General features: G+C 47.6%; 1 protein-coding gene across 1 annotated transcript; it reads left to right on the top strand.

Moving 5' to 3' along the window:
* Positions 1-1,366: 1,366 nt before the first annotated feature.
* Positions 1,367-12,722, top strand: RHBDL1 (rhomboid like 1). The gene is made up of 7 exons (XM_029284738.1): positions 1,367-1,441; positions 3,536-3,760; positions 5,046-5,194; positions 10,006-10,118; positions 10,234-10,334; positions 10,741-10,801; positions 12,451-12,722. Exons 1-7 carry the CDS (start codon positions 1,367-1,369, stop codon positions 12,720-12,722), a joined length of 996 nt encoding a protein of 331 aa, XP_029140571.1.
* The last annotated feature ends 757 nt before the right edge of the window (positions 12,723-13,479 follow it).

Raw genomic sequence — 13,479 nt, 5'->3', positions numbered from 1 at the left:
CTCCCTGTTCCAAACACTCTGAAGTTTTCTTCCCTGGGGATAATAAATGTGTGTGTGTTTGTGTGTGTGTGTGTGTATATATATATATATGTACTAGTTCTGCCACATCGAGAAATCCTTGGTGATTGGGTGCCATCAGCTAGGTGTTGCAATCCTTTTAGGGCATTGCAGCCTTGGCAACACACACACACACACACACACACACACACACACAGAGGAGAGGCTGCCTGTTTATTAAGGCAAAAGTGCTGGTCTTCATCAAACATTCATCAAAGCCCCCCTCGCTTCCTATTTCACAGCCTCTCCGTGGTGCAGCTGCTCCCTGCCTTACCAAGAATGGATTGGGAAAAAATAAAAATAAAAATGGATTTATTCAACCTTTAGCATTGCTTGATATCTCTATTTAGCAGAGAGACTTTTGGGGGGCTACTGAGCCCCATAGATGCTAGGAAACGTCTCAAAGGGTCAAGACTTTCCAGCGAAAAGTGAGATCCCTGTGAAATGTTAAGATGTTTTTGGCACCTGCACAGGAAAGGGAAGCACGATTGAGAACAAATAAGGTCTCCTGGCTTGGGCGGGGGGTGGGGGTGGACTAGAAGACCTCCAAGGTCCCTTCCAGCCCTGTAAGTCTGTTCTGTCTTGAGTTGTATTCAATTGACAGTTGACTTCTATAACTCATCCATGCTGCTCCCTTAGAGGTAGTCCTTAATTTACAAACACAACTGGGGACCAGAATTTCTATTGCTAAGCAAGGCGGTTGTTAAATGAGTCGCATCTGGTTTTACAGACTTTTTTTTTGGTTAGGGTTGTTAAGCAAATCACTGCAGTTGTTAAATGAAACATGTGGTTGTCAGAAGCCAGCTGGGAAGGTCGGAGGCAGCGATCACAGGACCCCCAGGATGCTGCAACCATCCATAAATACGTGCCAGTTGCAAAGCGCCCAGGTTTTGAACACATGATCGTGGAGATGCTCGGACGGTCGTAAGCGTGAGGACTGGTTGGAAATCCCTTTTTTTTCAGTGCTGTCGTAACTGTGAATGGTTGTGAGTCAAGGACTACCTGTGGTGGCCAATGTATCTCACACCTGATTTATTAAAAACCCTGCTTGGTCCTCAACTTTGCTCAGGAGGTTTTCTCGGCTCGATCCCAGCCTCGCCTTTGTGCAGAATAAGTAGCGCAACTTCTGAGATGGATTAGAACTCGTGATTCAGATGAATCCTTTGCGGCGAATGGCTGGACAGCCACCAGAGCTGATTCTCCTCTCCTTTGACAGCTTGATCCCAAAAACACCGGTTTCGTCGGGGTGGAGACCTTCTCCAGCCTGGTACACAGCCATGAGCTGCCTCTGGATCCTGCCAAACTGGAGATGCTGGTGGCCTTGGCACAGAGCAACGATGAGGGTCAGATCTGTTACCAGGAGCTGGTAGATCTGGTCAGTGGCGTGAGTACCGGCAGCTGTAGGGGGGCTGGATCAGTCTCTGAACAATGGAGGGGCTACATTTTCCATTTCTGCGCACTTCAGAGCATCCTTTCTCAACTTCAGCATCTTTAAGACTTCCAATTCTCAGCATTCTCCACATCTCTTAAAGCTGCTGAGGTTGAAAAACGCTGCTTTAGGCTGTTTGTTTTCTGGCAGACATTTCATTGCCTAACTAGGGATCATCGGGGCTAGAAGACGGCTAAACCCCTTTCTAGCACCGATGATGTTGCCTAGTTGGGTGATGAAATGTCTGCAAGATCAGTCAAAGTCGGCTAGGAGCTGCTACTGTCCTTATGGTGACCATTCTGGAGACGTAGTGTCCACTTTTCTACACTTGGTCAAGAACGGGTAGTTCAGGACCTGGGAGAGCTCCCACAGCCTATGAGCCCCCCTCCTATGCAGCCAACACGCCACAACCAATTCACCGCAAGACAAGAGTTACACTAATATCAAAGAAATAGTGGAATAGAATCATTGAAGAAAGGATGCAAAAAGAGGGACAGAACGAAATGCGAATGGCAAAAATTAAAATATTTTTTAATTTATTTTAAGCAATTAAATAGAATTGTTGAATTGTTCCGCAGCGAATTGTCCCATGATGAGTTGGCTGTGGCATATTGGCCATGAAGAGCTGGCCGCAGTGAGTTGGCTGTGTCCAGGTGTCCCATTCCATCCAGAAAACAACTCACCTGAAAGAAAACCGGGACAGGTTGAAATATGAAGAAGCAGAGTTTTCCTTTAGTCTCTTCCTGACCATTTAAGCAAAGATGGACCCTATTTACAGACAGTTGTAAAGACAGATGTGTAGTGGTTAAGGTATTCATTTAAACTATGGATATCCAGGTTTAGGTCGCCCCTCAACTATAGAAATTCACAAAGCTTGACCCCTGGCTCTGTCAACCCCATCCACATCACATGGGGGGTGGTTGTCAAAGAGACCCCCTCTGAAAGGAACACAAGTGAGAAAACGTGGGATATAAATCTTAACAAATAAGTTGAACGTTCTTTTGCCGTCGCCCGTTTGGCTAGAGAAACAGTGGTCCAAATTTCAGAGTGTAATTTCGTCCTTCACCGATATCTCTGACGTCCATCTGAGTTCCTTTCAGATGTCATTGGACTTCATTCCTTTCACGTCCAACCGGCTCCACAAATTGCTGATGGGACCTCACAAAGGTTGGGGTAGGGGTGGGTCCCCCCCTCACCCTCTTTTTATAGCACTTATGAGGGAGTTGTGAGGATGGATGATCATTTCAATGGACCTAAGAGGAAGCTCAATGTGTTTTTTCCCCCATCCATTTAAAAATTCTTATTGAGGGAGGGGCCTAGGCCCTCTATGAAGCCTACTAACCCCGACTTAGGCAAGCCCTGAGAGTGGCTGGTCAGTTGCCTTAGCTGGTCCTCTTCTCCAGATTTGTGGAATTAGGGATATCAGTCGAGGAGATATTGTCAGGCAAATGTCTATGGAGATTCTCAATCATACAAATCATGGTTGTCCCAAAGGTGCTTTTTCCAAAAAACAACTGGACTTTCTTAGTTTTTTCCATGAAAACATTTCGCTTCCCATCCAAAGAAGCCTCTTCTGAAGAATGAAGAGGTTCCTTGGACGAGAACTGAAACATTTTCAAGAAAAACAACAAGAAAATCCAGGTGCCTTTTGGAAAAAGCACCTTTGGGATATTGTCAGGCGCAAAGAACTAGGAGCATTTATTGAGTTCCAAACACAGAAGAATTTATTATTGCTACCTGTAATATAAGAATCTGGTCAACTAACAGTCAAAGCTAAATTGGTGTTAGATAACAATGGAATTCACAGGAGGCAGAGCTTGGAGAGTTTTTTTTTGTGGCAATGCAATGAGTCCAAACTGATGACACGTTTAACCCCACCTTCCAGCTCAGCCTGCTGTTCTCCTCTACATATCCTGCCAGGAAGATGTTCTTGGCTCAAAGGCAGGGTTGGGAATGGGGGGGGGATCTCGGGGTCTCTAGGAGGCAGTTCCTGATGAAAGATACAGTGGTGATTTTCCTGCTGTTGGGGGTCACTCTTTCTCCTTGCAGATCAGCAGCAAACGCTCCAGCAGTTTCAAGCGGGCCATCGCCAACGGACAGAGAGCTCTTCCTCAGGATGGTCTCCTGGACGAGACCGGCCTGGGCTTCTACAAACGCTTTGTGCGCTACGTGGCCTATGAGATCCTCCCGTGTGAGATGCACCGACGGTGGTACTTCTACCAGCACCGTGCCTGTCCTCCGCCAGTCTTCATGGCTGTGGTCACACTCACCCAGGTGTGCAGAGGGGCTGCTTGCCAAGGGTTGTTGGAGTGCACAACAGCACACTCGGGTGGGGGGGAAGGAGTGCCTTAAAAGCAGACGTGTCAGCTCTCCAATTCTTTGACTTGTACACCCTGATTTCTAGGTCAGAAGCATCTGCACCATCTGACACTTTGGTCAAGGTGATGAAAGCATCTCTGTGTCTATGTGTGTTGGAATTTTTAAATACAGATAGTCCTCAACTTACGATAGCAACTGGGAGCAGAATTTGCATTGCTAAGCAAAGCAGGAGAGGGGCACGAGGGTTCAGCTCTGAAGACCCTGAGCTTGTCAGCTGGAATGCTGGCAGCCTAGGTTTAAGACCAGAACACCATGCGGCAGGGTGAGCTCCCGTCCCTTGCTCCAGCTCCTGTCCACCTAGCCCAGTGATGGCAAACCTTTTAGAGACTGAGTGCCCAAACTGCAACCCAAAACCCACTTATGCATCGTCGAGTGCCAGGTGGGTGTGGCCCATTGGCTGGGTGTGGCCAATTGGGTGGGCATGGTTGCAGTGGTAACAGCAGACTGGGTGGGACTAAAAAGTTCAATCAATCAATTCCAACTTTGCAAGATCTTTTTTTTTCCCCCAAGAAGTTGAAATTGATTGATTGATTGAACTTTTTTTTTTGTACACGGCGGTGGAGGCCTAAAGCGAAAAGGTTTTATAAAACCCAGCTGAAGGCCTAGGACTGGGACGACAGCGCGCGTGCCCACAGAGAGGGCTCTGAGTGCCGCCTCTGGCACCCGTGCCATAGGTTCACCACCACTGACCTAGCAGTTTGAAAGCATGCACACGCGAGTAGATAAATAGGTACCACTTTGCTCAGAATATAACAGCATTCCGTGCACCTCAATGTATAGGCATGCCAACCACATAACCACCGAAGCGTCTTCGGACAACCGTGGCTCCCTTAGCTAAGAAACAGAGACGAACATCACTCTCTAGAGCCGGATACCACTGGACAGGGGAAACAGGGCAAGGCAGTTGTTAAATGAGTCCCACCCAATTCTACAATCCTTTTGCCATAGTTGTTAAGCAAACCACTGCAATTGTTAAGTGAATCACAGGGTTATTAAATGAATCTGGCTTCCCCCGCTGATCTTTGCTGGCTGGCCTCCTGTAGAACTTCAACTTGGCCAGAACCCAGAGATTCTGCAGATCCTCGACTTCAGCACTGCTAGCGGGGCCTTTGGTCCAATAGGCTTGAAGGACATCAACTTACAGAAGATCATCACAGTACCTTTTTCTCCTTTCTACCAGATCATAGTTTTCCTTTGCTACGGAGCACGGCTGAACAAATGGGTGTTACAAACCTATCATCCAGAGTACATGAAAAGCCCTTTGGTCTACCATCCTGGACATCGCGCCCGAGCCTGGAGGTTTCTCACATACATGTTCATGCATGTAGGGTAAGTGTCTACAGTATCTTCTCCTACTCCTTCCCTGTGTGTAGTACAGCAGGAATGGAGGGAGCTGGTTTGCTGGCCACACCTGGTCCAACGTGCTGGTCTGCTAGGGCCTCGAGAAACATCAACCTTGTATTACACCAGGGGTCTTCAAACGTGGCCCTTTTATGGCTTGTGGACTTCAGCTCAAAGCTGGTTGAGGAATTCTGGGAGTTGAAGTCCACAAGTCATAAAAGGGCCAAGTTTGAAGACCCCTGTGTTACACTTTGTGTACTTTTATCCAGCTTCGGGGTGGAATCGCGTTAAAGCATCTGCAAGCTAAATGGTGACCTGCTTTACTTTTGAAGCTCCAAATGTCTGCAAACCGGGGTCACTGATGATGTTATGTTTGGGCAATGAAACATCTGCAAGAAAACAACCAAGCTCAGAGAGCACCAAGGACCCCACAGCCCCAGTCCCCTCCCCACCCACCCACCCCTTTTAGCACTGATGTTGTTTCCTGGTTTGGGTAATGAAATGTCTGCAAGAAAATGAGCAAGCTCAGAGAGAACCAAGGACCCCACAGTCGTCGTTGTCGTTGTCCTCCTCCTCCTCCTCCTCCTCCTCCTCCTCCTCTCCACAATCTCTACTCCCTTCTAGCACTGATGATGTTACCTAGCTTGGTAATGAAACATCTGCAAGAAAACAATTAAACAATCAAGTTCAGAGTTTTCATCCTCCTCCTCTTCCTCCTCCTCTTCCTCCTCCTCCTCCTCCTCCTCCCTTCTCTTTCACTCCTTCTAGCACTGATGATGTTACCTAGTTTGGTAATGAAACGTCTGCACGAAAGCAATCAAGCTCAGAGAGCACTAAGGATCCCACAGTCCTCTTTCCTTCCTTCCTTCCTTCCTTCCTTCCTTCCTTCCTTCCTTCCTTCCTTCCTTCCTTCCTTCCTTCTCTTCCACATCACAAATCCATTCCTTTCTAGCATTGATGATGTTACCTAGTTTGGTAATGAAACATCTGCAAGAAAACCACCAAGCTCAGAGAACACCAAGGACCCCTCATTTCAACCCTGAGCTACAAATCGCCTCCTTTATTAGTCTGGATCTTGCCATCTTGCCACTCCTCATCCAAGTGCAAAGCAAGTGTGTTTGGACGGATGTGTACAAGCACTCGGATTACTTGCCCACCACCTGAGGTGGCTCCGTGTCCTGGACACTCAGCTTTTGCTAGTGGTTGTACAGTAACAGAAGGACATGAATCTCCTCCAAGACTCGGTGGGCCAAATCCAGCCCGACGGCGAAGCTTTTAGCTGTCAGTTAGGATGGGACTGGATTGGCAGGGCGAACTTTTTCTGTTATCTTTCACCTCTCCCTTTTCTCTCGCCTCCAGTAGGGAATTAGATGCAATCTTTTTTTATATATGTCAGAATGTTGGAGAAGCGGATGTAGATTTTTAGGACTTGCTGACGAGCGACATCTGGCCACGTTGCCACCAGCTGTTCAGTATGTTTCTTTTCTATCTGCTCCGCTGTGCGATGTTTGTTTCTTTCTCTCTTCTCTCTCCACTGTACAAAGCTCTTTCTGTTCATTTCTTCCCCCCAAAAAACAATAAAACAGATCTGTTGCTGGAGCTGCTAAAAGCAGCTCACTGGAACAGAATTGAATCCCCGGGTTTTATTGCATTTCCGTGGGGAAAAAAAAACGAAACGGGAAAAAATTTCTGAGCACGCTCGGCAGAAAGCCAAAGCCGTGGGAAAGCTGGAAAGCAAATATTGGGTATTTAGTAAGCAAGCGGTGGAGGAAATTCTATTTAGAATACAGGTGGCCCTCGACTTACGACGCCCGTTTCTGTCGCTAAGCGAAACATTTGCGAAGTGAGCTTGCCCCACTTCACGACATTTCTTGCCACAGTTGTTCAAGGGAAGCTCTGCAGTTAAGTTTTTTTTTAAAAAAAATAAAATTTTATTAGATTATAGAGTAAAACGCAGAGTACAAAGCAAATAGTAGGACACAGTGGAGAGGGAAAAGGGGCAGGAAGGCGAGGGGGAGAAGGGGAAAAGAAAAAAATCCCAGATATTTGGAAATTCATAGAAAATAAGAATGTTAGACTGTATTACTAATTAGACGATGTAAGATGGTAAGATGTTTGAATCGATAAGGTGTGTATCCTGAATATTAGACTTTGTGATGAATTCAATAATGGGAATTTTGCTTACTCAAAATCTGGAAATTAAAACCAATAAAGGTTAAATTCAAATATTAACGGGAAATTTAATTGGGAAAACGAATTAGGACATTGATTGTCTACAAAGACTGGGTGTTAAAATAACTAGGATATGTATAAACTAAAAGTTATTGATAACTGTTAGCATGTTACTTTTATTCAATTGATATAATAAGAATTGTGTTAGTTTAAATATGAGACAGTAAATGCTAAGGGGAAAAGAGGAAATATTTAACGCGGTACTTTGAGATTTCTCTTAAAGATACCTTTTTTTTAAAAAAAGAAAAAACAAAGACATTGACTTCCGACTCCCTCTGTTGCAGTAAAATAAAGCATTAAATTGTTAATAACACGGTCATTAAATGAATCTAATTTCCCCATTGACTTTGCTCCCAAGAAGATTGCAAAAGGGGATCACGTGACCCCTGGGACCGTCATAAATAGGAGTCGGTTGCCAAGCGTCTGAACTTTGATCACGTGACCAGGGGGATGCTGCGACGGTCGTAAGGGTGAAAAACGGTTCTAAGTCGCTTTTTCCACCGCCGTCGTAAGTTTGAACGGTCACTAAGTGAACTGTTGTAAGTCACGGACCCCCTGTAGTTCTTTCCCTCTGAGGCAGAAGTACAGGTAATCCTCAACCTAAACACCATTCATTTAGCAACCATTTGGAATTACGACGGAGCGGGATAATGTGACTTACGACTAGTCCTCACACTTACGACCGTGGCAGCATCCCCATGGTGACGCAATTGTAATTGGGACACTTGACTACTGGCACGTAGTTATGACGGTGGCCGGTCAAGTAATCGCCATTTGCGACCACCTCAGAGGGCTTCTGACAAGCAAAGTTAATGGGGGAAGCCAGATTCGCTTAACGACCTCACGACTTAACAACTGCAGTGATTCACTTAGCAGCCGTGGTCGGAAAAAAGGTCATAAAATCGGGTGCAGAAATTCTCGTTCCCATTGAAGTCGTAAGTGGAGGACTGTACCACTTCTAGAGAAAAGCAGTTTTGCAATTCTGGAACAACTTTACTTATTAACTTTATTGGCTGCAAGTCGCACACTTCTGTCTTCTTTCTAATTAAAAATAAATAAATCCTGACCGGTTTTAAGCATCTTATTATTATTTTTTTCCCCTAAAGGCAGCTAGTCAGGGAATGTTGAAAAGAACAGATGTAAAGTTTACAAATTGGGTAGGTGGCAGACCAGAAATATCGTGGGAAGAGGAAGTTTGGCAGACAAAAAAAAAATCTAACTGCCAGGCAAATGGCCAAACTTGATTATTTCACATAATTAGGAGAAGAATTGTGCCTTTCAACCCCCTCTTTTTTTCTGTAACTATTTCCCCCCAATACGTGTGGTGCATGAATATGTGGGGAGCAGCAAGGATTTTCATCCGAAGGGACTGGTGGCAAAGGGATGCAATGGTGGATTTTGGCAGGTTCTTTGGCAGGGATGAGGACTAGGAACTTGGGTTTTTTTTTTTAAAAAAATGTTAAATGACTCTCAAGCTGGCCGATTTGGTATCTGCTTTTTATTTCTATGGAAGCAGGACTGGGGGGGCGAAGGTGGGGCGGTGGGGAGGCAAGGCACCAAACTGCAATTAAATAATTGCAAATGTGAGATTTCCTGAAAGCAGCAGACAGGTTAGACCTGGGGGCAATTATTTCATTGGGGGTGGGGGTGTTGGCATTTAAAGTAAAATTCGATATTTCAAGTGACCAGATGGAAGGCTTCCCAGCAGTCAAATCAGAAGGATAGGGTATGAATCCAAAGACAAAGATGTTAATTAATATTCTGAGTTTCGCCCTGGATTTAACGCCTCGTTGACTTTAGTATGTGGGGTACGATGGTTCAGCGGTTAAAGACCTTGAGCTTGTCAGCTGGAAAGCCGAGACCCCATGTGGGAGACCCAAGCGCCTTGCGACGGGGCGAGCGCCCGTTCTTTTCCCAGCTGCTGCCCATCTAAGCAGTCAGAAAGCATGCAAATGTGAGTAGGCCAATAGGTACCCCTTTAGGCAGCTGCACTGACAGGTTCAGAGTGTGTAGGAAAATCGAGGTGAAGTTGGTCGGCTTTGAGGATTTCAAGACACCTCTCAAGGTTCTAGTCCTCATGACGGGCAGCCTTTTCCTCTAAAGCAGCAGTTCTCAACCTATGGGTCGCGACCCCATTTGGGGTCGATCGACCATTTCACGGGGGTCGCCAAGCAAGGCTGTCCGCCATTTTTTTTTCCCCTTTTTCGGCGGGTGCCTTACCTCCCTTGAGCTGGGCCAGCTGGTGGTCGGCCTGCTCCGTCTCTGCCGCTTGCCAGCTACGCCTCGGCCGGCGCAGGGGGCGGAACCGCGCATGCGCGGTGCTCCCGGGCAGGGAAAGTCCTCGACTTACGACCGGTTGGGTAGTCCTCAACTTACGACCGGTTTAGTCCTCGACTCACGACCGGTTTAGTCCTCGACTTACGACCGGTTTAGTCCTCGACTTACGACCGGTTGGGGGTCGCGGCATTAAAAAGGTTGAGAACCACTGCTCTAAAGCACCGATGAAGCAGACCTGACGGAGGGGTTTCGCCTGTTGAGCCATTTTCCTCCCTCTCTCTCTTCTCCAGGTTAGAACAGCTGGGGTTCAACGCGCTCCTGCAGCTGATGATTGGGGTGCCCCTGGAGATGGTCCATGGCGTCCTTCGCATCAGCTTCCTCTACCTCGCAGGAGTCCTGGCAGGTGAGTCGAGGGCCCCAGGTGTTTTGGCAAGCACCCTTGCCTCGTCCTTTTCCAGCTCGGCTACCCAGCTGGATTTGTCTGGATTGATAAGAAGAGGTCCTCCATTTTCTCGCAGGTTCGCTGACCGTCTCCATCACCGACATGAGAGCGCCCCTGGTTGGGGGTTCGGGGGGCGTCTACGCCCTTTGCTCGGCTCACCTGGCCAACGTCGTCATGGTGAGAATGGGGGAAGCGGCAGCTGTTCTTTGGAAATGGATGGTTGCTGGATTTGCAGATCCGCGCCAACGTTTTGATGGCAAGTCAGAAGAGCGGAGATAAAAATATCCCAGATAGAAGCGCCGTCCCGCTGGGCCCTGGCCAAATCTAAAGCGGAGAATCTGAGGGGTCTTCGAAGCCAACTTGGTTATTTTGGCACCAGCATTCCAGGGCAGTAGCCAAGTTAAATCAGGAAAAGTATACGAAACTCCACAGCTGGGAGCGTGGCAGACCTATTTTCACAATTCATGGAGGCTGAGTTGGGGACATGGGTGTGAGGCCAGGTTGAAGGTGCAGAGGGGAGAGGGTGGAAAGGGGAAACTGAGTCATGGAGGCATCCTTTTTTTTTCTCTCTATCCTTCCACAGAATTGGGCTGGAATGCGTTGTCCGTATAAATTGCTCCGTATGGTGCTGGCCCTGGTTTGCAGTAAGTGTGTTCGTGCCTCGTTCATTTTTTTTTCCCTCTGACAGATTGACGAGTTTCACGGAGCATGGCAAACCATGGGTTAGCCATCGTTTATTAAAGAAGCTACAACTGGCCGGGTTTCTACAATCCCATATCCTAATTTTTGCAAACTGCAAGCATTCATTTGGAGACCGGGTGGTTCTCCAGATAAAGGCAGTCCTTGCTTAAAGACCAAAACCAAAGATACGACGGACAGCCCCTCCCCCACAAGTACTTATTACCTGATTTTGATGTTCCGACAGCTGCACACACACACACACACACACACACACACACCTGAGTGACTGCATTGGGGCATTTGACAACCAGCTCGTATTTATGGTGGTTTATATAGCATCCCGCAATCATGCGGTCACAATTTTTGATATTTATTGCCCGTTTCCGCATTTATTTCTGGTTTCTGGCAAAAAAATGGCATCGTGTTCCTTCCTTCCTTCCTTCCTTCCTTCCTTCCTTCCTTCCTTCCTTCCTTCCTTCATTCATTCATTCATTCATTCATTCATTCATTCAATTTATTTGCCACTCAATTTGCCAAGCGGCTTAACCACCATCACGTTTGCCTAATGACCAGCACAGAAAAGATTGTAAAATTAGCCATGGTCACCTGGTAACCTGCTTAACAACTGCAATGACTTACGACCGTAATTCCAGGCTTAATGACGGTCATAGGTCAAGGACTACCTGCCCTGTTAAATGGCCTCTCTTAGCATCAAGGCCATTTGCATAGTTTATACAGTTTAGCGCTGCCGAGGCGGCAGAGGTTTACCCGTCCTTGTGTAAATTCAACCACCACCACAACGATAGCAACGTGGTTTGGCAAGAAAGATAAGGGAACCAAATATACAGCTTTCCCTTTCCTTTGACATCGCTCCTCCTTTCGCTGCAAGCCCCGCCCTCTTTTTCCATCCATCGCATCCACCATCAGGACCGTTTTGACCACTCGCAGCCCCATGGATACTCCTGCCTCCCCTGGTTTCCTCTTCTTTATTCCTTTCTTTTTTTCCATTCCTTTTCTCCTTGGCTCACTAACATGAAAGGTAACCAAGGCAGAGGTTTTGTGGCTAGAGGTGCCCTGAGGACTAGAAACTTGACATTCAAGATATATTCTCTGTTTCTCTCTCTCTCGTTCGCTCTCTTTCTCTCTCTCTCTCTTTTTTCTCTCTCTTTCTTTCTCTCTCTTGCTCTTTTTGTTTCTCTCTCTTTCTCTCTCTTTTTCTCTCTTGCTCTTTCTGTTTCTCTCTCTGTTTCTCTCTCTCTGTTTCTCTTTCTTGCTTTCTCTTTTTCTCTTTCTCTCTTTCTCTTGCTCTCTCTTTCTCTTTCTCTTTCTCTTTCTGTTTCTCTCTATTTCTCTCTCTGTGTTTCTCTTTCTCTCTTTCTCTTTCTTTTTCTCTCTTGCTCTCTCTCTCTTGCTCTCTCCCTCTCTTGCTCTCTTTCTCTTTCTCTCTCTTTCTCTTTCTCTCTCTTTCTCTCTGTTTGTTTCTCTCTTTCCCTTTCTTTCTCTCTCTTTTTCTTTCTCTCTCTCTCTCTCTCTCTTTCTCTCTCTCTCTCTCTCTCTCTCTCTGTGTCTCTGTGTCTCTCTGTCTCTCTCTGCTTCTCCCCTCCACCTGCAGTGAGTTCCGAAGTGGGCCGTGCCGTCTGGCTGCGTTTCTCCCCGCCGTTGCCCTCCGCCGGCCCTCAGCCCAGCTTCATGGCCCACTTGGCCGGGGCCATTGTGGGTGTCAGCATGGGGCTGACCATCCTTCGCAGCTACGAGGAAAACCTGCAGGATCAGTGTGGCTGGTGGGTGATGCTGCTCTCCTACGCCACCTTCCTGGTTTTTGCCGTCTTCTGGAACATCTTCGCCTACGACCTTCTGGGCACGCAGATTCCGCTGCCCCCGTAGCCCTCGGCCCAGCCCTGGTTCTCTTGACATCTGCTAACCCTGGAAGTGCCCAAACTTGCAGGGCTCCAAAACCGGGTGGGGGAAAAGGGGCTGGGCTGATACCCTTAAGCGGGGCCATCCGGAGCGTCCGCCGCTCGCCTGGCACGGCAGAGCGCTGATCCCATCGGATGCTGAAGGGCAAAGCCAGGCTAGAGGCCTGCGGAGGCAGGATGGCTGGGAGGCATGGGTGGGGAGCGTGGGGGGGGGAGCCAGCTTGGCTTGGCGTCCTCCGTGCCCTTGACCAGGCTTGCAGAACGGGCGCTTGTCTCCCTGAAAAGAAACACAAATCCTTCGTGGTGTGCATTGGGTTACTCTTTTCGAGGCATGAGGATCTATAGGGTTTTGAGGGGGGGTGGGGAGGTTACTTGCCCCTTCATCCTGGCCATTCGAGGGAAGGAGACTTTCCCAGCCAAGCCCAGGCTGAGTCCAGCCTTGGTGACCCGCTTCTGTTGCGAGGCTGTAGGAGATACCCTCAGCCAATTCCCTGGGCTGTTATTGGGCTGAATTGTTTGCTTTGCCTTCTCCTCTCCTTCCCATTCTCCTTGTCTCTCCTCCTCCTCCTTCTTCTACTTCCCATTCTCCTTGTCTCTCCTCCTCCTCCTTCTTCTTCTTTTCCATTCTCCTTGTCTCTTCTCCTCCTTCTTCTACTTCTTTCCCATTCTCCTTGTCTCTTCTCCTCCTCCTTCTACTTCCCATTCTCCTTGTCTCTCCTCCTCCT

This window comes from Protobothrops mucrosquamatus, unplaced genomic scaffold (assembly GCF_001527695.2).
Source record: "Protobothrops mucrosquamatus isolate PMUCROS unplaced genomic scaffold, P.Mucros_1.0 scaffold880, whole genome shotgun sequence".
NCBI lineage: Eukaryota > Metazoa > Chordata > Lepidosauria > Squamata > Viperidae > Protobothrops > Protobothrops mucrosquamatus.
Note: the sequence above shows the minus strand (reverse complement) of the source record. Positions and strands in the feature narration are given on the sequence as shown.